The sequence below is a fragment of the Corylus avellana genome, chromosome 3, assembly GCF_965113065.1.
Source record: "Corylus avellana chromosome 3, dhCorAvel1.hap1.2, whole genome shotgun sequence".
NCBI lineage: Eukaryota > Viridiplantae > Streptophyta > Magnoliopsida > Fagales > Betulaceae > Corylus > Corylus avellana.
The window spans coordinates 2,591,904-2,614,012 of NC_142492.1; the positions used below are offsets into that span (position 1 = coordinate 2,591,904).

Below are 22,109 nucleotides of genomic sequence, written 5' to 3' on the forward strand. Positions count from 1 at the left end.
TCTTGCAAACTCAAGTAACGGTCTATGTGAGTGCCACATGGCATAACATAAGTGTAAATTTAATTGTTTACTAGCCAACATAATAAGTATTATGTAAAATGTCGGGTCATTTTGTAAAGAATTTGCAGTAAAAGCAATAGCATTCCGGGTAGCAACACTTTTAGTTTGCAGTATCTTAAAAGCTTTGAGTACTGTAATCACACAATCATGTTTAGAGAGAGAGAGAGAGAGATTAATCCCACAAGCATAAATAACAAGAAAGTTCTGTTCATAAGGTTTTTTTTTCAATTGCAATCAATTATTCCCATCCGGGATTTTGAAAGCCGAATAAAAATTTGATCCGTGAAATGACATGAAGGATGAAAATAATACATCCTGTAAAGAATGTGAAAAACATCTTGTGAAACCATAATTATGCCCTAAACTACATGATGTAAATTAAGAAAACTGTTCAAAGAGAAGCCTTTCTACAGCAGGCAGCAGGGCAGACCCAATTTAACAGGATCCACAAATCCCTCACAACTCTTTATATTATCATTCTAAAAAGCACTAGCAGAGACCTTGACCAACAAGCAAAAACTAGGGCTTATGTTAACTACACTTCTCTTGGATAAGAACCCCCGTCTCAATTCACAAAAGAGAAAAGGAGTTAAAATTGGGGAAAAAAAAAGAAAAAAAGAAGAAGAAGAAGATCTACATTTGTCAGAAAGCAGATGAGAACCACATCAGACTCTTCATGTGTGACTGGAACTGCTGTGCTGGTCTGGCCCTGAGTCCTCTTAATATGGAGAAGCCTTTGATCTCAGTATGTGCTTGCATGTCCTGAAAAATATTTAAATGAAACATCATTAGTCTTGAAATAAATTAGAGATTATCAGTGATAAGAATTGTAATACAAGTTTCGGAATGATGTAAAATAAGTAAAAAATTTTGGTATAATATGTTCAGTAAACAATTGACCCAATTGAATGATCATAGCCTTCCCTACTGAAATATTTTCCCTGGATTTGGCTTAGGTGCTATAAAAGAACCACGTGTTGTAGTTTTTTCAATAGTCCAGATTTAATTTTATTTTCTCTTTCTTTCTTGTAAAATACTTAGAATTAAGTCTGGACCGTTGGAAAATCTACAGCAAATATGCTGATATAGAGTGCCAATTTGAAAAAACTAGGCCAAAATCCCTTTTCCCTATCTAAACATTGATAGATTGAGTGCCAATTTGAAAATTCTATTTTCAGTAACTGCTACAGAGTTGATTCCATATATTCTGCGCCTTCTGACCTACACAAGTGGAACAATATAATGTGGAGATTTTTGGCATGCAAATAAAAACAGCACAAGAGTAATACATGTCCAAATCCTCTTTCCTGCTCTTGATATCACTTGACCATAATACTGGGTCGGTGTTCTTAGGCATAGCTTCTTGTTGTTGGGATTTCTCCCTTAGCCACTGCTCTGCTTTATTGCACTCATTAATGATCTGAAAACATTGAAAGTCAAAAACACTGAGAACATTATCAAAACAGAATCAGATATACAATAGTCATCATTGCCAATTTAATAGCACACCGTTTCTTGCTCCTTAGGTGGGATCGAACCCACAGACATCCTATAATCCACAATGGAGTTTAGCAGATCTCTTGTAGCTTGTGCTCTTTCTTCTTCATCTTTATAACGATTCTCAATTGGATCCACCAACTATAAGAAATAAAGAGAGTCAAGCAAGGAGAAGGAAAAAATAAAGATGAACTAATGAATTTAGAGATGTGAAAATAACCTTCTTAAGATCCTCCAATTTTGAAGTGTAAGCATGTTCAGTTTCGTCATCCCCATCCTCATAGAGCCACTCCTCTGTCTGCTGTAGGCTCCTAGAGATGCCGTCCCTCTCCTGATCATTTGCAAAGCTCCGATATGTGTTGAACAGCTATTCACATACACATGATTATTTGAGAAGCCAGCCCATGGAGAAAGATGGAACTATATCTATATTGTTGCCTCAAGATGGACGATGACATGAACAGAGATACCAGGATAACATATTAATCTTTTCTACCTGGGATCTAGAATGGGTATGGTTATCCCACAATATATTGACACAAATCATTTGTTTTGTTGCTTAAGATAATAATAAATATTACCTCAGGATGACAATATGAGAATTACAAGCTAAAATTTTGTAATAGAATGAAACCAAGAAGATTCTTCATCTAACAATGTAATTATATCAGTTGCTAAGAAGTAAGATATTTCTTATAACCATAATGAAAGTTAAAATTGATGAGTTAAAAGTATGAGCACCATGCAGTATGTTGTGTTACATTGTTACCATCTACATGTGATTATATCAGTTGCTTATGAGTTAGAATAAGCCGTTTATCATGGCAGAGTGTTGGCATTAAGTCATAATACTTACTCAGCAAATCAAGTGTAGTCAAGAGAGGTTTACGAGAACCAAATAGATGTCAACTAAGTGTTTGACCATGTTGAGTCATAAAACAAAAGGATCTATATATGTCTCAGGAAAAGTACACATGCTATACCTTATTCCGCATCTCATACACATAAGACTCCAAGGCATTCTTCTTGTCTTTGGTTTGTTCCATAGTTCTGTCCTGCTGGGCCAGCTGAATTTCTTTTTCTTGGGCTTCAGAGAGCTCAGCCATGGTCATTCCACCATATATATTTTCAGTTACCGGTATCTCAAGCCTCCTAGTTACTCTATCTTTTCTCACTCCATCAGCCTGCAGGAGGAGGATTACACGAGTTAATTTTGCATTTCTGAGGATTACACTAGTTAATTTTACATTTCCTCCATGGCTTTTAACTTTAAATTTGTCAGGCAAGGACATGATTTTTTACAAAACAGAGACGCTATACCTATTCCACATGTACTCCCCCCCATTCTAAACCATTTTCTAGTTTAAAAAGCAATGTTCTCTAGAAAGTGCTCTAAAGCATCCACACCTATGTTTTACAATTTGGTATTCTAATTTATTCTTAATTGTACTCTAATGAAAAATTATAATTTTCTCTAACATGTGTCAGTACCATGATAAAGGGTGCTTTGGGGAAGTGAGTAAAAGTTACTTACGGATTTCCAACCATGGAAAATACTTTTGAGACATCTAAGAAGGAAAAAAGCTTACTAATTTAAGGATGCAGCAAGCACACATGAATGAGAAAGTAGAGTTCTGTACAAGAATGATGAAATCGACTCCAAACTTACAGAAGCATGTGAAGATTTTGACTGTGTACAGGTACTATCTTCAACACCATTTGCAAACATATCAGGACCAGCAGAAGAACATTCAGCATCCATTTTGTCCACATTCGAATGGGTATTGCCCCTTGTGACTGAACCATCTACATGATCTTCTATCAACTGAAGTTGTAATAAGATTTATACCACACAGTAAAATTTCTATGAAATGACAAACTCAAAAGGCCAACAAGAAATTGAGACTTCTTACTAACCGACGTAACCGTAGCTGATTTAACACTGACAATGCCATGGAGGTTTAATTGAACTTTAACTTTAACCCTTTCCTTTTCACCATGGGAGCTCTGGAAAGGGCCAATCTGTTAAAAAGAAAGGTTTGATAAGACACAAATCTTTCTGATGCATCAGAAATGATATCATCATCAAGCCAAAAAACTATAAACTTTTATTTTTTCTAATGATAACTATTCTCTCAAAGTCAAGTACTCATTTAGAGAACATATAATTTGGTGCAACATTGTAAATAGTCGTAAACTCTTGAAATATGCAAATCATTGTCTCAGTTAAAACTTTAAGTGCTCTTATCACACATAAATAGTCGAGAATCAAATAAATTATGTATTTGCATGTGCATGTTATCCATGAGCCTAAGCAAACTGCGGTAAAAAATGTTCACGCTTGGCTTGTTTACAAGATGAGGTTGAAAGTGGGCTTGAGCTTGCATGTTTCTATGATTAATGAACACGAAAAAAGCTAGGTGGAGCTTGAGCTATTTGTAAATGGCTTTTTTCATTTGCGGCCTACTAAGGTTGTACACTGAATCAATCAGCAGCTTATTTTCAAGAAGCCTCTTTAAGAATTTTTATACAACAGTAAGCACAATGCAGCATGCACCTGTCCAATAAACAAAGCCATCATCCATCACCAATCAGAAAACAACTATGAGGAATAAAGCCTACCCATAGCAATTACTAAGCAAACCAAGTTAAACAAAGCCACAAATAGAATAATGTGAATAAATCCTATAACTCTCCAATGCCTTTTCTTTTGGTCGGGCTGGGATGGCCAGTAGAACTCAAAGAACAGGAGTTCTAAAATTTTTCATGTAAGCAAAACACTTCAAAGGACGCATACCGTGAAACAACTAATTTTAGGTGAAACGCCTGCGGGCAACTCATCTAAATTAGCATAGAATGCTTCCAAATGGAATGAACTGCTTCGTTGTAATGACAGAACTTTAACACTAGGAATGGGTTGGCCTCTAGGAAACAATATGCCATTTGACCCTGTGCAAATTGGGCCTTCTTCTGATGAGAATCCTATGGAGAAAGGAATTACATCTTGAACCTGCATAATAACATACCATGGAAATTACATACCAAATATGCAAGAATAAACCAAACAAGTATATATGTTCCTGACTGAGTTAAATCATGTAGCACATGATACTACAATTTTTGTAATTCAGAAATCATGGCCCTAGAGAATGAAGATAGGAAAAAGAAAGAAATTACTCATAAATGACACAAACAAGATAAGTGGTTTATGATTACTCCAAGAAGAAAGTCGTGGGAATACAAAGGACACCCCAATAAACAGGAATTAGTAACACAGCGGTTTAAGAAACACGTATGTATCAAACATCAGAAGACTCATTCTTAGTTTTGGGAGGTGGAAGTGATCTCTTCTTTCTCTGAGTTGTTGTATTCTCAAAGATTAAGGCAAGGAGGTGAGGATAGAATTTGTTGGATACCTTCTAAAATGAAATTTTTTGAAGTGAAGTCCTACTATCATGTGTTTTCTATTCTTGTAAGTTCCACTTTTTCGTGGAAGAGTATTTGGAGAGTTAAGACTCCTTTGAGAGTAGTATTCTTCGTATGGACAGCAACTTTAGGGAAAATCTTGACTTTAAATAACTTAAGAAAGGAAACGTTATTGTGGTGGATTGGCGCTATATGGGCAAGAAAAGTGTGGAATCTATTGATCACCTCATTTTTCATTGTTAGATTGCAAGAGAATTATGGAGTTCACTTTTTCATTAGTTTGGTGTTATTAAGGTTATGCCTAGAAGGGTGAGTGAATTGTTGGTAAAAGCTGGAGACGACAAATAGGAAACCATAATGCTTTGGAAATGTGGAGGTTGGCTCTTTTGTGTCTAATGTGATGTATTTTGAGAGAACGAAATGCAAGAAGCTTTGAAGATTGAGTCTGCGTTGTTAGAGCTGAAAAAGGATGTTACAATCTCTCTACACATGGATAGCAACGTGTAATAGTCTGCATGTTTCTAATTTTTCTGAGTTTTTGAATTTTTGTTCCTCTTTTTCTGTATATAAGGGGTACTTCTTGTGTACTAGGGTTGCACCCCTATGTTCTTTTAATGAAATTGAATTACTTATCACAACATCCTAGTAATATAGTCTTGTGGTCCTAATAGTCAATAGTAATATATGTATAATGACGTTGTCAAAGAACAATACACAACACATATCTGTAGCCAAGAATCAATAATTCATTTCAAACTACTAACCTCATATTCTTTGACCCGAAAAACTGGACTAAGCATTGCACACTGAAGAGCACATCCGCGTGCCACACACTCACTTGCATTCAGTTTCCGGCTGGGTTCTCTCCTGAATAGAGAAGCTAGCAATCTAGTAATGGCTGGAATCCTAGACCCTGAGCCAACAAGCTCAACAGAATGGATCTTCACTGCAGCCAAACCTGCATCAGCCAAGGCTTTCTTACAAGGAATGCTAATCCTATCCAATAGTCCCGAAGCCAGCTTCTCAAATTCTTCCCTCTTCATGAAGCCCTTAACATCTTTCTCCTCCATCAAACATTCAATATTCAGAGGTGCCACTGGATTTGCACTCAAAACTTTCTTAAGCTTCTCACATGCTGCCCGCAGCCTGATACTAGCCTTGACATTAGAGTACACATCAATATTGTACTGCTCCTTGAATTGTGCAGCAAAATGACTAAACAAAACCTCATCGAAGTCTCTCCCCCCCAAGCTGCTGTCAAAAGTATGTGATAATATCCTCATATGTCCACCCTCAAATGATGCAATAGAGACCTGAGTATCACAATGACCAATGTCAACAAATGCGACATAAGTTGGACCAGAACTAGGGAAATCTGTTTTGTAAATCCCATAACTGAGTGCAGTTGCAGTACAGTCATGCATCAATCTCAAAGGCTTCAACCCAGCAATCGTCGCAGCATTCAAATATGCACGTCTCTGCAAGTCTGTAAAGTATGATGGGACCCCAATTACACAATCTGAAACGGGCATTTCCAAACTTTTCTCTGCTATCTCTTTCAAATGAGCAAAGAGCATTGCCATAATCTGAACTGGGGTAAAAGTATGGCTCTCACCCAGGTACTTCAAGTGAATCAAAATGCCCCCATCTGGACCCTCGGAAGTCTCAACAGGGAACATTTTTAGCTCATTTTGCACATCTGCTTCTGCAAATTTCCTGCCAATCAGTCTCTTCACCTGAGATATCGTGGATTTCAGGTTCATCATTGCAGTAGCAGCACCAGCAGACCCCAGAAACCGTTGCTTCTCCCCAAAACATACCACTGCTGGGGTTTCACGTTCTGATTCATCATTCAATAAAACATCAACACCCCGTTGCTTAACCACGGCTATAACACAGTTCTCATTTCCAATATCAAACCCCACCACACTCATTTCAACTCACCCGGAATCAGACTAAACCACAATTTAAGCTCGAACGCAAAGAGAAGAGACTAAATCAAGTCCAAATTTCCACTTTCGTCGTCAACCAACCAACTTAAGACTCCATCCTCACAATTGTTACCCAAACCTAAATTTCATCATCAATTGAAAAAAAAAACGGTGAGATTTACCGCTCAAGCTTATAAGAACAATATCCAAATAAATTTAAACTCTCTCTAATCAATCAAGGCTATGTTTCTTTTAACATTTGGTGATCCAAGAAATCAAATTCTCCACATTCTATGATGGAGCCTAAACTAATCAATCAGCATACATGTATTGACCTTTTCAAGTTTTGGAAACCAAAACAGCGAGACCCAAATACTCAAAATTTATTTTCCTCCATTTACCCACCAACCAAAAACAGCACCAATGTTCTATATCATAAGCTAATCCACCAAATTTTCAAAAAGAAAAAGAAGAAAACTTTGCCACTTTGCCAGGTTAAGAAGATTGAAGTACCTGATTCAGAGACAACTTTTGGACGAGAAAGGCGAAGAAATCAAATGGAACCCTCAGAAACTGAAGAAGAATAATACAATGGAGGAAGTTACTGGTGGCAGAGAGAGAAAACCTGCGGATTGTTCGCGAAGCGGCGATGGCAAAAAATGCTCCAAGTCCTCCAACCATCTTCGAATTGTAATAATAATCGATTCTTGTGGGGCTCGAAAAAGATAATGGTTTGTTTAAATGGTACCCTTATGTTTTGTATATTTATTATCATACCCTATATATTTTCAATGTTGCATTATTGGTCCAGGGATTACAAGAAAGTAGAAACATCAAGAAATTAGAAATTGAAGAAAGATAAAAGGATAGGACTAGGTTTATATATTATATAAAATAAAAATATTTAGTAGACTCTTATACATGAGTGCAAAATGAGACATTGAAGTGTGGGGGACATAACCGAAAAAAGTTTAAAATTTAAGGATAGTTTTAAAATTTTGGGAGGACTTATTACATTAAAAAAAAAAAAAAAAAAAAAAAAAAAAAAAAAAAAATTTTGGGGTAATTTTAAAATTTTAGCCCCCCGAAAGCCTTACCTAGTTCCGCCCATACTCTTATAGTTATTCAACTAAGATGATACGACAAAATCAGCATTTTTTTTTTTTTTCAAGTTCTAATTTGATGACTGATTTTCATTACGAGATCATTAAGTTGTATATTAGTCGTATGAAAGTCTATTAAATATTGTTGCCCTAATCTCTATTTAATAGTTACTTGCTATTATGATCTTAGTCGTCATCTCTAAAGTTGAGATCAAGTTATGGCTCATCTCGTCTTGAAAAAGCATTAGGGGTTGCTGCGGCTCCAGACCGCCAGACCGAGGAGGTTACCAAGAGATTGTGTCACCAAACATGTGCAACATGCAACTCTGGGAAACATCTGGTCACGTTGCAAATTACAGGGAGAACATGTTTGTATTTGAGGTAGAAAAACAAGTCGAGTTTGGATTGAAACCAATGAATTGCCCTGCCCACTGTTTAATGTTTCAACATAGAGTTCGTTCATATAGAGAGCTTCCTCTTCGACTTGCCCATTTTGGAGTTCTGCATCGCAATGAAGCAAGTGGGGCACTCACTGGGTTGACTCGTGTCAGGAGGTTTCAGCGCAGGATGATGCTCATATCTTCTGTAGGGAGTCCCAGATAAGAGATGAAATAGTTGGTGTCATTTATCTGTAGGGAGTCCAGATAAATGACAGATATATGTCTAATTGGTTTGATGAGAGCCACATTTGAAAAAAGTGGTGTATGTCATGTTAACACTCTCTCAACCGATCTGTTCTTCGGCAGGCTACCACCGCCCCTGCCCTTGTTTTTTGGTGTTCTTTGTGCTTGTTTTTGTTGTAATTTTATTTCTGTTTTACTGTAAATTTAGTTTTAATTTGCTGTTTGTATTGTTTTTTGTGGGTTTTTATCTCCCTGCCATGACTTGTTTTGATTTTGAGGAGGAGATTGATGTTGGTGGTCGTCCTATGCCGGCTCATTTTTGGTTTTCTGCAGTGCCTACTTTTCAACAGCCATTTAACAGTGGTTGTTGGTTTGCCCGCAAAGATCTCTTCACGGAGTTTCTTTGCAATCTGCACCGCCTTGTGCGGTTCTGGAATAGGCCCGGCTTGCTTATGATTCTTTTGGGATCATTGGCAATTACCATTGCCTGCTGTTTGGTCCTTTTGGACTGGATCCAGTACTTGTTCTTGTATTTGCACTGTATTTTACCATTTGGGCTTTGTTGTTGGGGTGGCCTTCTCTTTTATTTTTATTTCTGTATTGTTTTAGTTTATTTTGGGTTTATTGTTGGGGAGCCCACCCCTTTTTTGTTTTCAGGATCTCTCACTTTTTCTTCCGTCCGGATCAAAAGTGGAAAAGATCCTTCCCTGTAGCCCTTTCCTTATTCAATTAGAAAAAAAAAAAAAAAAAAAAATTGTTTGTATGAATTAAATACAATTCAATTGCAAGAGATTCGGATTCCAATCTATATATACACAAATATATGAATTGTTGGAAGTCTCATATTGCTTGGGTATTAAGGAGATTGGTCATTTATAAGGGTGAGGAGAAACCTCAACTCTTGAACTAAGTTTTGGGTTGAGTTAGGCCAAAGACCCATTTCTAATATGGTATCAAAGCCTAACCTAATTGGCTGTTGCCCACCGTCACCCATTATCATACGTGTTGGCTTGGATGTCCTCCCGCCACACGTGAGGGGGCGTGTTGAAAGTCCCACATTGTCTGGGTATTAAGGAGATTGGTCATTTATAAGGGTGAGGGAAAACATCAACTCTTGAGCTAGTTTTTGGGTTGAGTTAGGCCAAAGACCCATTTCTAATATGAATAATAAATAAATAAATGTTAGACAGACTACCCAAGTACAATTTGTTATTGATATATGATAGTCTCTACCAACTATTTTTTGGGTTCAATGACTGACCCAAGGGAAGTAGCTTAACAATTAAGCATTTTGCAATATATATTCTCCTCTTAACCAACATAACACATAACTATCAATTATAATAACTTCAATTAGAGCTGGCAATTTAACTCGCAATACGCGAACCCGACACGAACACGACACGTAATTTTAGGGTTAGAGTTTATGTTAAACGGGTTCGGGTCGTAAATGGGTCACTCGTTTATGATACGTTTATTTCAAATTTGTAAGGTTGCTGGGATTTTACCTTTTTTGTTAGGCTTTAAATGTGTTCATGGTTCGGGTCGTGTCGGGTTGTAACCTATTAACATCTAAATTAAACGTGTACACGGGTCGTGTCGTGTTCAGGTTTGGCATAAATGAGTTCGTGTCATAAACGGGTTGACACGAACCTGACACGCCAACACATTTTGCCAGCTCTAACTTCAATTAAAGAATAAACACAAATTAAAAAAATAAAAATAATAAGGAATACTGCTGCTATGTCAGTATATTAGCTTGATTCATGTATCTTGACAATTCAATTAATATGGTTTGTTATATATATGGGTATTGATTTATGCTTCTATCACTAAAATAAACTTATTTACAAATTAATGTCACAAATTCATAATAAAGAAAAATTGATAAGAATATATATATTTTAATTATTTTACCAATTATATTCCTAAATAGCCCCCCCCCCCCCAAAAAAAAAAAAAAAAAAAAAAATTGAAGTTGAAGGCTTTTTGGCTTTCCATGCATGGTTCAGACTTGAGAGACTCAGCATCGTTTTAGATTCAATATCCAATTTCCCCAAACAAGTCATTAATCAGATTCCTCACAGTTTTCACTTTCATATTATATATTTATATAAATGAACTGTTTTAATGAATGATGGTATATTTTCCGATGATAATATGTTGAATAAGTTTTGGTGACCTTCTTGAAAGGGTTGGGGATCAATCTTAGAGATGCAATTGCTCATTGTTGGTGTAAATTATTGTTTTGTCAAACAAAGAAAATGAAGATGATTGAGAACCACTGCTTGACTTGATCTGAGATATTTCGTATTAATTTAGGATGCTTAGTGTGGTAAATGTTGTTCTTGCATATTATCTACAATGGTCTGGTTCACTTACCGTAGTAACCGGGGATGGACAAAGTTTTTTTTTTCAAATTGGGTTGAAGAAATTTATTTTAACTTAATTTATAAAAATAATATGTGTTTATTTTTTTAATTACATGTGAGATGTACGAGTTTTTAATAAAATTTATTTCTACTTAGTTTTTAATTACTATTAAATGAACATGTACATCTTATATGTTTAAAGAACATATATCATTTTTATATATTAAATTGAAAAAAATTTATCCGATCCAAAAGAAAACTTTGTTCGGGATATCATTACTCACACGAAAATCACGTTGCACATTAGAATCTATCCCTCCAACATGGGAAAACCAGCAAACACAACCTCCACGTGGCCAAAACATTAGCCCCATAATTTGGATACCATATAAAAAAGAGACAAAGTTGTCAGTATCATTTTGCCACGTCACAAATTTTGAGTGGCTTTGTTTTTTTTTTTTTTTTTTTCTCTCTTATTAGCGTCACAACATTTTCTATTTTTCTGTGTCTACTGTCGCTGTCTTGGCCTTTGCTTGCTTGTTCTGTTCCTCGTGTTCCCACAAACACTCAACTGTTTACCATATCCCATCCAATCGGATTGCTTCGTGAACTCTTCCCAAAGCATTCGAGAGGAGGAAGCCAAAGTCATATTTGGAAAGAAAGTTTGGTGGGTGTTGTCGTCAAATCTTGTGCTGTGTCTGTTTGGCTGCCGAGAAAAGAAAAAAAAAAAGAAAAAAAAACATTGATGCGTGGAAAGTGTAAACCAAACCCGACCCAACTCAGCTATGCCATGTGTTTGTAGGAGCCTCGTCTCATTTGGAAGTTTCTTGGTCTTTTTGCTTTCTGGGAAGCTAAATGTTCGTCCAGTTTCTCAGCAACCAAACGGAATATTATAGGTAGTGCCTTTCGTAATCAGTTTTCCTGTTGACCCAGTTTTAATGCGGACTTAAAGTTAAAGTTACTTGTATATTTTTTTAGGCTTTGGTGGCTTGTTTCCTGATGAACCTTCTTTATAAAATATGCGGTATTTCAGTATTTGTTTGACTAGGATTCAGCTTTTGCTCTGTTTGGTTACCTAGAAAACTGAACAAAGAGAGGTCTTTCGTTTTGGTAGATAGTCTAATACGAAGCCTTAATCATTCAACCAATTTATTTTTTCAAAACTTGGTTTACTTTCTCAGCGGCCAAACAGTACGTTTTCTAGTATATTTAATATTTAGTTTTTCTTAAAATCTTGGTCTGTTCTTGCCCTGTTCAGGTATTCTCTGCATCATTGTACTCAAAATACTGCAAAGACTTTGATCATTTCCTTATGGAGAATACTGGAACTGGTTCGTTTCTGAGGAGTAGAAGGTTGGAGAGCTACTTCGATGCAAGTTCTAGTCCTAATGTGAAGGAAAAGCCGAAAACTTTGGCGAATGAAGAACTGGGACTGAAGCGAAGGGTCGATATGTTTGTGGATGAAGATGGGTGGAGTCCAGTGTTGATATCTTGGATAAGAATTGTCACATGTTTCTTGACGATGATGTTTACGACATTCATTTGGGCGTTGATCATGCTCGTACTTCTCCCATGGCCTTATGAGAGGATTAGGCAGGGGAATATATATGGACATGTGACTGGTAGATTGATGGTAAGATCGTTTTTGATTTTGTGGTTCATGTTAAGTTTGCCAGTGCTGAATTTTTGAAGGTTTTTTCATTATTTGTTTGGTTGCTGAGAAAATTGAGGAAAAGAAAATGAGAGTTGAATATTATGCTTTTCTTTGTTTTGTTTCCATTAGACCCAAATTTGGTCAAGAGTTAAATTAGGCTGATATGAGTGGTTTTTTTTTCTTCCAACTATTATCCAAATTTGGTTTTCCTTGTTGAATGCTGACAAGTCTGAGCATTTACTCCTGTGGTCATGGCATGGACAGTATCAGTATGGCATTGATTTGTGAGTATCATCTGTTGCAATTTGTGAAAAACAGAAAATGCTTAGATGGGTCACAAGATAATGATTTCAAAGCAAACTGAAAAGAATGTTGAGAAAGAGTTTCCTTCAAAATATACTTCTGAAAAATAAATAGAGCTTCCATTTCAAACTTTAGACTCAAAGACAACTTGCCTCAGGAGCACCTTACAGAGCATGTGTTTTCTTAAATCCTTGCTTGAATGGATCTCTGCAAATGCCTTTCTCAATGTCTCTAACTTTATAGATTTTTGTGCTCTCTTTTCTTGTTCTCGACTTTGCTGGATTCTTTCTCTTGTATATTCCATATGCGTTTGGGTTGTGTCCCTTGCACTATTTTAATGAACTTACTTTACTTATCAAAAAAAAAAAATTATTTTCAAGCGAAACTTCAAACTCTTCATACATAGCATCAAAGTAAGGTAGGTTGTATGAAATAAAACTGTACATGGAACAATACCATATATAACTAGAGACTTTGGGGAGTGATTTATGTGTACAACATTTTTGAGCGTATCACAATGGAGTACAGAATATTGTTGGCAAACTGACTATAATATCCTAGGTTTCATGAAGTACATTTGATACCAATCCACAAACATTTCTGGTACATGAATTAGTACATGTCAATAGGGCTTTTGCTGTTCAATATTCTCCTATACTACCTTCCTGCAGTTTATTTGGTTAGATGGTTTGAGGGGTTTTGCGGTAGACGATTAATGCTTTGGAAAATTGATGGCAGATGTGGATCCTTGGAAATCCTATAAGGATTGAGGGTGCTGAATTTTCTAATAAAAGGGCCATTTATATCAGTAATCATGCATCTCCTCTGGACATTTTTCTAATAATGTGGTTGACTCCCACTGGCACTGTTGGCATTGCCAAGAAGGAGGTATGTTCGATGCTTCGTGAATAAACATGGCAGATCTTCTTTTGGATTTTGAAAAATTCTTAATTTCTTAAAGATCTAAAATTGTATTATGTACCACTACTAAGATTACTCTTGATTTTGTTAACTCTATCATATATATTTGATTTTACTTGCTAGTTGCTCTTATAGTACATTTATCTTTGTCATGCACTGATACATACACTAGTAGAGGGTTGTGCTTATAGCCATTGTGCCTAGACTAGATTTACATACTTTCTGGAATGGATTGAGGAAGTCCAGTAACTTAATAATTGTCTTATGCAGATCATATGGTACCCCCTATTTGGACAACTTTATGTTTTGGCAAACCATCTGCGCATAGATCGATCCAACCCGACTGCAGCCATCGAATCCATGAAAGAGGTTCCATTGTTTTTCCGCACATTGTCTATCAGGCATCTTTGTCTGTATTTCTAACTCGTGATCCTTCTCATGCCCAGGCAGCCCGTGCGGTAGTGAAAAACAACTTATCTTTGATCATTTTTCCTGAGGGCACGAGGTCCGAAACTGGACGACTACTCCCATTCAAAAAGGCAATAATTCTTACCTTGCTGGAACTTTTTTTGTTTTTTTTCTTTCCCTCATGTTTTTCATATAAATCATGCAGTTAAGAGCAATAATTCAATTGGTTATTGTTCTTAACTTCTGTGCATCTAATTGGAAATAGATCATGCAGTGAATTAGATGATGACATCTAATGGGATTGCGACTACTCTTCCTGTGAAGTTTGTTTTACTTTGATTAAGGAAGACCTTTATATGGATGATGAATGTTGTATCAAATCTTGCAAATGGAGTCAAATTTCCATAATTTGAAGATTAAAACCAAATTATCATTTTGCATATTGCTGATTTATCACTTTGTCCTTGCAGGGATTTGTTCATTTGGCATTGCAATCACGCCTTCCAATAGTTCCCATGGTCCTGACAGGTACCCATCTAGCGTGGAGGAAAGGCGGCTTACATGTTCGACCAGCGCCGCTAACGGTTAAGTATCTTCCTCCGATAACTACCGCTGATTGGACAGCTGACAAGATTGATGACTACATTAAGATGTTACATGACTTATATGCCAAACACCTCCCTGAGTCTCAGAGGCCTCTTGTGTTATAAGATCCCAGAAATAGTTCCAATTCATAGTTGAGGTGCCTCATCTTTTTAATCATATTCAAGTCTTAGAAGGAAGTCCCATGTTAATTGATTGCTACAATAAGCATAATTGAATTAATTTTGCTATTAGCATGAGCAAGTGTATTACAATGCTCATTCTCTTGCAATAAACCGAGCTTTTTGCTCAACCAAGATTCAATATTACCTAGGTTTTCTTAGCCTTGTAAGATTAACCATGATCAGTTTCAGCATTGAAGTGATTACACAATCCCTTTGCTCTTTGTATATGCATTTGTATTAATTTCATTCCATCATTTCAACAAATAGCAAAAGCATTTTTTGCTCAAGTTCAATGTGGGTGGCCCATATCATCAAGTTGTCGTATAACAGTCTACTAAATATCATTACTATTTTACTATGTCGTATGACAGTGGTATAGGTTAACCTCCTGCCATGCTTGGAATTACTTGACCATGAAGACTAGTAGTTGGCCTTACATTCGACATGTGCATTATGGGTTCTTCCATAACTTGTTACTTACATCAAATGGTTGACTTTGACGTCTGCTTCATATATAGTTGTGGCCCAGATTTAAGGTTGCAATTTGGAATATTCTGAAGGATAAAAGAATGAACTGCTTTGAGCTTACATTTCAGAATATTCTTCAAGAATTTTGTGTTGTTCTTTGTACCATTCACAAAAATTAAAAGTACAAATGAAAAAAAAAAAAAAAAAAAAAGAGACAGAAAACGTTAAAAGTTAATATTTTAATAAATTGATTTGCATATTCCAGATTTCTGTTTGCGGCATTTTTTTTTTTCTTTCTTTTTTAATTTTTTTTTTTTTTTTATTCAATGCTGAGGAAAAGGGGAAGAGCAATTACAAGAAAATAAAAAATAAAGGTGACATAGTCTTTTTGAGAAACGTTGAAAATGGGTTAAATAAATGATTCGGCTCATCAAACAAACCGATATCGCATAAGAAGGCCATTAAATATGGCAAAGTTTCGAAAATGGAACCAAACCCCAAAAGGCTTGCCGCATGACCAATAGAAGTCGGCAGAGGAAACCAAACTAAATCTTCCGTGATCAGAAGAATGGAAGAACTCTATCAAAAGAGATAAAACAGGCCAGAACAAGCAACTAGCCAGAAAAAAAAAAAAAAAATACAAAATAAAAATAAAAGTAAATATTTTAATAAATTGATTCGCATATCCAATTTTCTGTTTGCCGCATTTTCTTTTGGGGTTATTGTCAATTGATGGGTTTTTTACTTTAATGTTGATATTCATGCATTGTCCCATGTTTTGGATCTCAATGTGATATAAAATGCCATTAGTCCCCAAAAGGTAGTTCAATCGGCTGGGACCATACTTAATAAAGTGGAGGTCACTAGTTCGAATCCCCCTCCCCCTCTTGTATGGACATGTCCAAAAAAAAAAAATGTCATTAAAAAGTGGATTTATTAGGTATGTAATAATCTATTCCTCTCGTTCTAATAAATTATTCAACCAAAAAAAGAAGATGACAAAAAAAATATTAAAATCATGAAAATTGTGACAATAAAAAAGTAATTTATATAATTAATAGGAGATGGGTCATAGTAATTATTAATGGCCCTTGCATTATATATTATTTTATATAATTAATAGGAGATGGGTCATAGTAATTATTAATGGCCCTTGCATTATATATTATTGAAAAAAAAAAAAAAAACAAAACAAAACAAACAAAGAAAATGGTGGAAGTGGTTGTTGTTGTCAATCCCTTAAAGGTGGTCTTTTTATATTCGGGATTTAATAAGTTATGTTTTATAATTATGAAATCATCATATGCTTCTGTTTGCACATGATATATAAGCTTAATTACTGTCTTACATGGCTTAATTATAACGTTAATTATGTGTATATGAGTTACATGGCACTTTCTCTGTATAAATTGGCTTTTAAGGTTAGTTTTGATACCAAATGATACAAACATTGGAAAAAACTCACCTTTAAAAATTGGCCTACAAAAAGAGAGTGTCCAAAAACTTGTATACACACGCAACGAGGATCTCAAGGGCCGGTTGGGACAACCACGTCAAGATTTGCAAGATAAAAATGTTGCTCATGCTTTATTATTAATTACAAGATTAGATAACGTTTCTTTTCCATCATCATATAGGACTTGTGGACTCGTTCAACCAACCAAACCCAAAATAGTTGCATGGTGATGACACCACATTAGATCCACTCCTAAGCCACGTTAGTAACCGTTCCCATGATGATGCAAGGGATATTCGTAAGAGAAATGCTTGGTGCTAATAATTTGTCTATATTTATCTCATATTTTCTTACAAATTCAATAAATCAACCATTAAATTTGTAGGGTACACTATTGACTTGTGTGCGGTCCACATAATTCTACAAATCTAATGGTTGATTTATAAAGCAAGATTGAGAAAATATACAAAAATATTGATACCAGACATTTTTATATTCGTAACATGGAGATCTTTAATGAAAGCGTAACGTGGACGGTTACGACTGCAATAAAATCTATTATAAAGAGTGGCTGACATTACAACATCCTATGAATTTTTTGGACTTTATTAGTTTTTACTAGACTAAAGAGGTGCATATATAAGTGCCGTTATAACACCCTATTAATATATATCACAAGCAAAATTCTATACTAATATTAACTTATAATACCCTACCTGTTTTGTGAAAATGTTTAAAAAAGAATGGAAAAAAATATATAAATAAGAATTATTAAATAAAAAAAGAAAAGAAATATTATCGAAGAATTCGTTATATTCAAACCATTGTTAATTAGATTTCTGCAATCCTCCTGATTTAGACATCAAGTTTGAAAAAATAATAATAAAAGTTAAAATAATTAAATTAGAAGTGAGAAAGAGACTAGTGTGGCTAAAGTAAGTTTTGGACTAGAGATAAGGTTTTGATATTTTTAAAACTCTTAATTCAAAAGGCCAAATATACGTTCAAATAGTGTGGATTTGCAACAAATTTTTTATTTTTTATTTTGGAATTAAAAGCTTTCAAAACCAAGATGAAACTCTCCTATAATAAACAATGCAATTTCTCTCCTACATAAATGCATATTATCAAGAATTTATTCCCCACTATAACTTTCTTTCCTTTTCAAAAAGAAATTTAAGATTTTGGAGTAGAAGGAAATTCATGTACATCTTATATGTTATTAAAAAAAAGGACACATACCGCTTTTATAGACTAATTTTGAGGAAAACTCTGTCCAATCCAAAACACCCTAAATGGGCGGCTAGTTTTTTTTTTTTTTTTAGGTGGGCGGCTAGGGTTTAGTTCTAGTAATTAAATTTTCATTTTTAAATAATGTGCTACAAGAATTAGGGTTGTTTGTGTTTTGCAATTTTAAAAAGTGGGATTTAAAAATAGCAATTGGATAACGCGATTTTCAAAAAAGTAATTTTATGCCATTTTGTTTAAAATTGCACTTTTCGTCTACGAAATCGCAATGTCAATCGGTGTTTTCAAATCATTTTTTGTTTATATTTTTAACGATTTAGTTTAAAATTTCATGAAAGAAAGACATGAACCAATAATAATAATAATAATAATAATAATAATAATTAAATAAATAACATATGGAATGAAAAACTAGAATACAAGAAGAAAGACGAACGTGTGAAGCTTTGAAATCAAATTCATAGAATGCAATTCTTTTAGTTCACCACTTAGCAAGCAAGCATTGAGGTACTATAACTTAAGAGAATAGGAGCGTTCTTCTGATCGTTTGCTTTTTAGGAGTTCCATCTGATCTGGTCCGATTGCCGGAAAATTGGTGTACGACAACCATCGGTAGCGTAAACCAGTGTGACACTGAAACAAGCAAGGAAAGCGATGGATGGTTTTATTTGCCATGTGGTATACCCCAAAATCATCTCGGAGTCTTAGCATGTTGAAGAAGTCATCAAATAACGATACATCATCTGTGAAATAGATGCAATTACGCCTGTATGCGGTAGATTCATCAGCTCGTATGCACACAGATTGGTTACGAGCCAAGAAAATTGCTGCATCACCCAAGCTCCTCATCTCATCCCATTTCATCTTCTCCCAATCCAATCTGTAAATCTTAAACTCCTTATGTGGGAAGAAACATCTATTAACCAGCAACAGATCCCCAGACAGCGATTCCACCAGATAGGAATATGCATGACAAAGTGCCTTGTGATTACTATCATAAATTTTTCCAGTTGGGATTTGTTTGGCACGAGGAACAGGACTCAACTCAAATTGTGTAAGGTTCCCCGAGTAGTCAATTGCACAGAATCCACCACACTTGTAGCCTATAATGTCAGTAACAAAACCAAAAGGAGTCTCAAAATCAAAAGGAGTATCAACGGGTGTCCACTCTTCAGCACCTGGTTTCCAAAACATCAATTTTTCAACAAGAGATTGGCCCTCTAGAATAGCTAAAGCAATTGAACTTGGATTTGTGTGGTTAGATATTGATAAAATAAACTTGAGATTCCGGGAATTAGGAGAGTTCTCAAACATGAGCGTAGGGAGCCCGATCCGAGCCCTTGACAATGGATTGTAGAGACACAAATCGTGAGCGTGATTCTTGGATGTGGTGAAATCCATTGCCAGCCAACCATGCCAAGAGTGGATTCTTCTCGGCAACCTCGGAATTTTACAAAAGCTTGAGTCGCCGGTGAAAATATTGAACAACCATATGCAATCTATACCCTTTTCATCGTAGACAAGTAGGAGTGGAGGTGACGATGCTAACACCTTGTCCACAACCGACCGCCATGACCGACACACGTTGCGGTAGTTGTAAAGATTAACGGCATCGGTCGGCTGCCTCAAGATTATCTCTAGCAGCTCTTCCGGGAGCTCCGTCGACCAGGAGGAAATTGGAGCCATCAATTGTATTTGTACGTACGTAGAGAAGCAATTAATATTATGAAAATTTTGTACGTGATTAATTTAATTAACACACTCTGCAACTCTATTTATATAAATATATGGCTCCAATTGTAATCGTGGTTGGACTAGTATTAATTAATAAATTCAGGCAAATTAATTAATCTTCTCCTTGTTGGACTATAATTACGTATTTACTATAGATTAGAATACTTAAATATAGCCGAGCTTATCATTGAATTACAAACAAACAATAACTCTTAAAATATAAAAATTAAATACTAATAATGTACGTAATTAATTAATAAAACCTAAATAAATTAAACTAAAGATGCGATTATTTATTTTTCATCATATGTCATCACCAAGACTATTAACTTATGTACATTTATTTTAGAGGTAACTTCATTTTAAACTCTTGAATTACCACGCGATTTGAGAATGCCCCCAATGTTCAAAACCTCTCAATTTGGATTTCTGAATTTTCAATTGCAGTCAGTTTGAACTATTTTGTCAAATTTTAAACGTTAAAAGTGAGACAATGATGTTTATACCCCTAACCTTTTTTTTTTATAAAATTCTAAATTTACCCTTAATTCCAAATAAAAAAAAAAATAGTTAAAAAAATGAAAATTATGGATATTTTGGTCTTTTTAGGTATTGTCATTAGAAGTTAACGGCTAAATCTGACAGAGAGGTTCAAATTGATTGCAATTGAAAGTTTATGGGTCCAAATTGAGAAGTTTTGAACATAGGGAGGATTTTCTCAAATCGCGTGATAATTCAGGAGTTTAAAGTAAAGTTACTCATTTATTTTATTACAACTTACAAGCAAAATTATCATACTGTTTGGACTAGGAGTAGTCATCAATCTCTTTTGTGCATTTCTTATTTATCGAATAAAAGAAAAAATATATCATATTTTTATTCCTCAATGTCCTAATCAACCCTGGGATGACATGCTTAATGTTATAATTAAACGATGTAAGACATATATTTTTTCTTCTTTTTTTTTTTAAAAAAATACTTCACTTCATTCATAACAAAACAAATTAAAACACAACAAAAACTAAGTGGTCGGCACCTCAACAATAAACCCAAACATAAAGACAAAGCTAAATCTGGAAAATGAAAAATTGGAACAACCGAACATGCAATGGACGCAATGATCCCGAAAAATCATAAACTATCCGGACCTCTATAACTTAGACAAAAGCCAAAAAAATTAGTTGCATAAAGCGGTAATAGCACCCAAATAGAGGATAGGCAAGAGCATAAACTACAAAAAAGTCATACATCTAACCTAAACCTTTGCTAGGATAGAACAACAACCACCGGAGAGTAGTTGAGGAGGAGAACAACACTGTAAAAAACATAACAGATTTAGTCATCAAGTTTCCTGATTCAAACAGAAAAACTCTACAAATAGAAAGCCAAAGACAGAAATAGAAAATAACATGAAGAACTCAAAAAACAGCAGCTGTTGTGGAGGGCCGGAAACTGTCTGGGGAAGAGGCGGAAGATGACTCCGGGGAGCAGGGAAATGGATTAGAAATGTTTATGATATTTTCAAGGATATCAGAAATGTAAATTAAATGATACTATTAACAGGCTAGACACACACACTGCAAATCACACCTATGTCCTATACACAAAGAAGCATTCAAAAAAGGGAGACACAGAGTATAAATCATTGAGAAAATTGACTGGCTGGTTCCCGTTACTGCTGGACTTTTTTGGGTGACTCAAAGTATTGTTCTGATTGGTCATGACTGCCTCACTGCAGGTCAGCTGCAATCCAGTCAACTGCTTGAAACAAATCATTCGTACCTGTCTTTATCGATCCCAACCGGTTGACCTTTTAAAACACCCAACTGCTTTTCATGTGGCAAAGAGTTCTATTTCTAGTAATTTTGTTTTCAAAATTACAATAATAAATGTAAAAGAATTTTTATATTGCTAATCTATTTCAATGAGTTTGTTGGGACAAATAATTATTTAGGGCCGTTCAGTGGTCTCAAAGTAATTTTTTTGTAGTTAAGTAAATATTAGGGTTGGATTTGATACATGTAATAAAAATTCGTATGCTTAATTAGTATAAATTATCTTAAATTTTTTATAGTTTATCTTATTGTCTAGGCTCATTATGTCACTTTAACAAGTAGATATTATTATGGTCACGTCTA

The 22,109-nt window shown here is 35.1% G+C and overlaps 3 protein-coding genes across 3 annotated transcripts; 1 reads left to right on the forward strand and 2 right to left on the reverse strand.

The window, feature by feature from the left end:
- Window positions 1–360: 360 nt before the first annotated feature.
- LOC132175295 (heat shock 70 kDa protein 16) lies at window positions 361–7,596 on the reverse strand. Its single transcript, XM_059587183.2, has 10 exons — window positions 7,428–7,596; window positions 5,748–7,053; window positions 4,355–4,567; window positions 3,484–3,579; window positions 3,227–3,382; window positions 2,541–2,741; window positions 1,778–1,924; window positions 1,570–1,698; window positions 1,350–1,480; window positions 361–822 (listed from the first exon to the last, which is right to left on the reverse strand). Exons 2-10 carry the CDS (start codon window positions 6,915–6,917, stop codon window positions 780–782), a joined length of 2,286 nt encoding a protein of 761 aa, XP_059443166.2. The 5' UTR covers window positions 6,918–7,053; window positions 7,428–7,596; the 3' UTR covers window positions 361–779.
- Window positions 7,597–12,324: 4,728 nt separating this feature from the next.
- Window positions 12,325–15,008, forward strand: LOC132174556 (1-acyl-sn-glycerol-3-phosphate acyltransferase-like). Its single transcript, XM_088515006.1, has 5 exons — window positions 12,325–12,645; window positions 13,708–13,857; window positions 14,161–14,259; window positions 14,337–14,429; window positions 14,769–15,008. Exons 1-5 carry the CDS (start codon window positions 12,325–12,327, stop codon window positions 15,006–15,008), a joined length of 903 nt encoding a protein of 300 aa, XP_088371132.1.
- Window positions 15,009–18,747: 3,739 nt separating this feature from the next.
- LOC132174555 (F-box protein At2g26160-like) lies at window positions 18,748–19,923 on the reverse strand. Its single transcript, XM_059586193.2, has one exon. The coding sequence runs from the start codon at window positions 19,921–19,923 to the stop codon at window positions 18,748–18,750; it is 1,176 nt and encodes a 391-aa protein (XP_059442176.2).
- Between the last annotated feature and the right edge of the window lie 2,186 nt (window positions 19,924–22,109).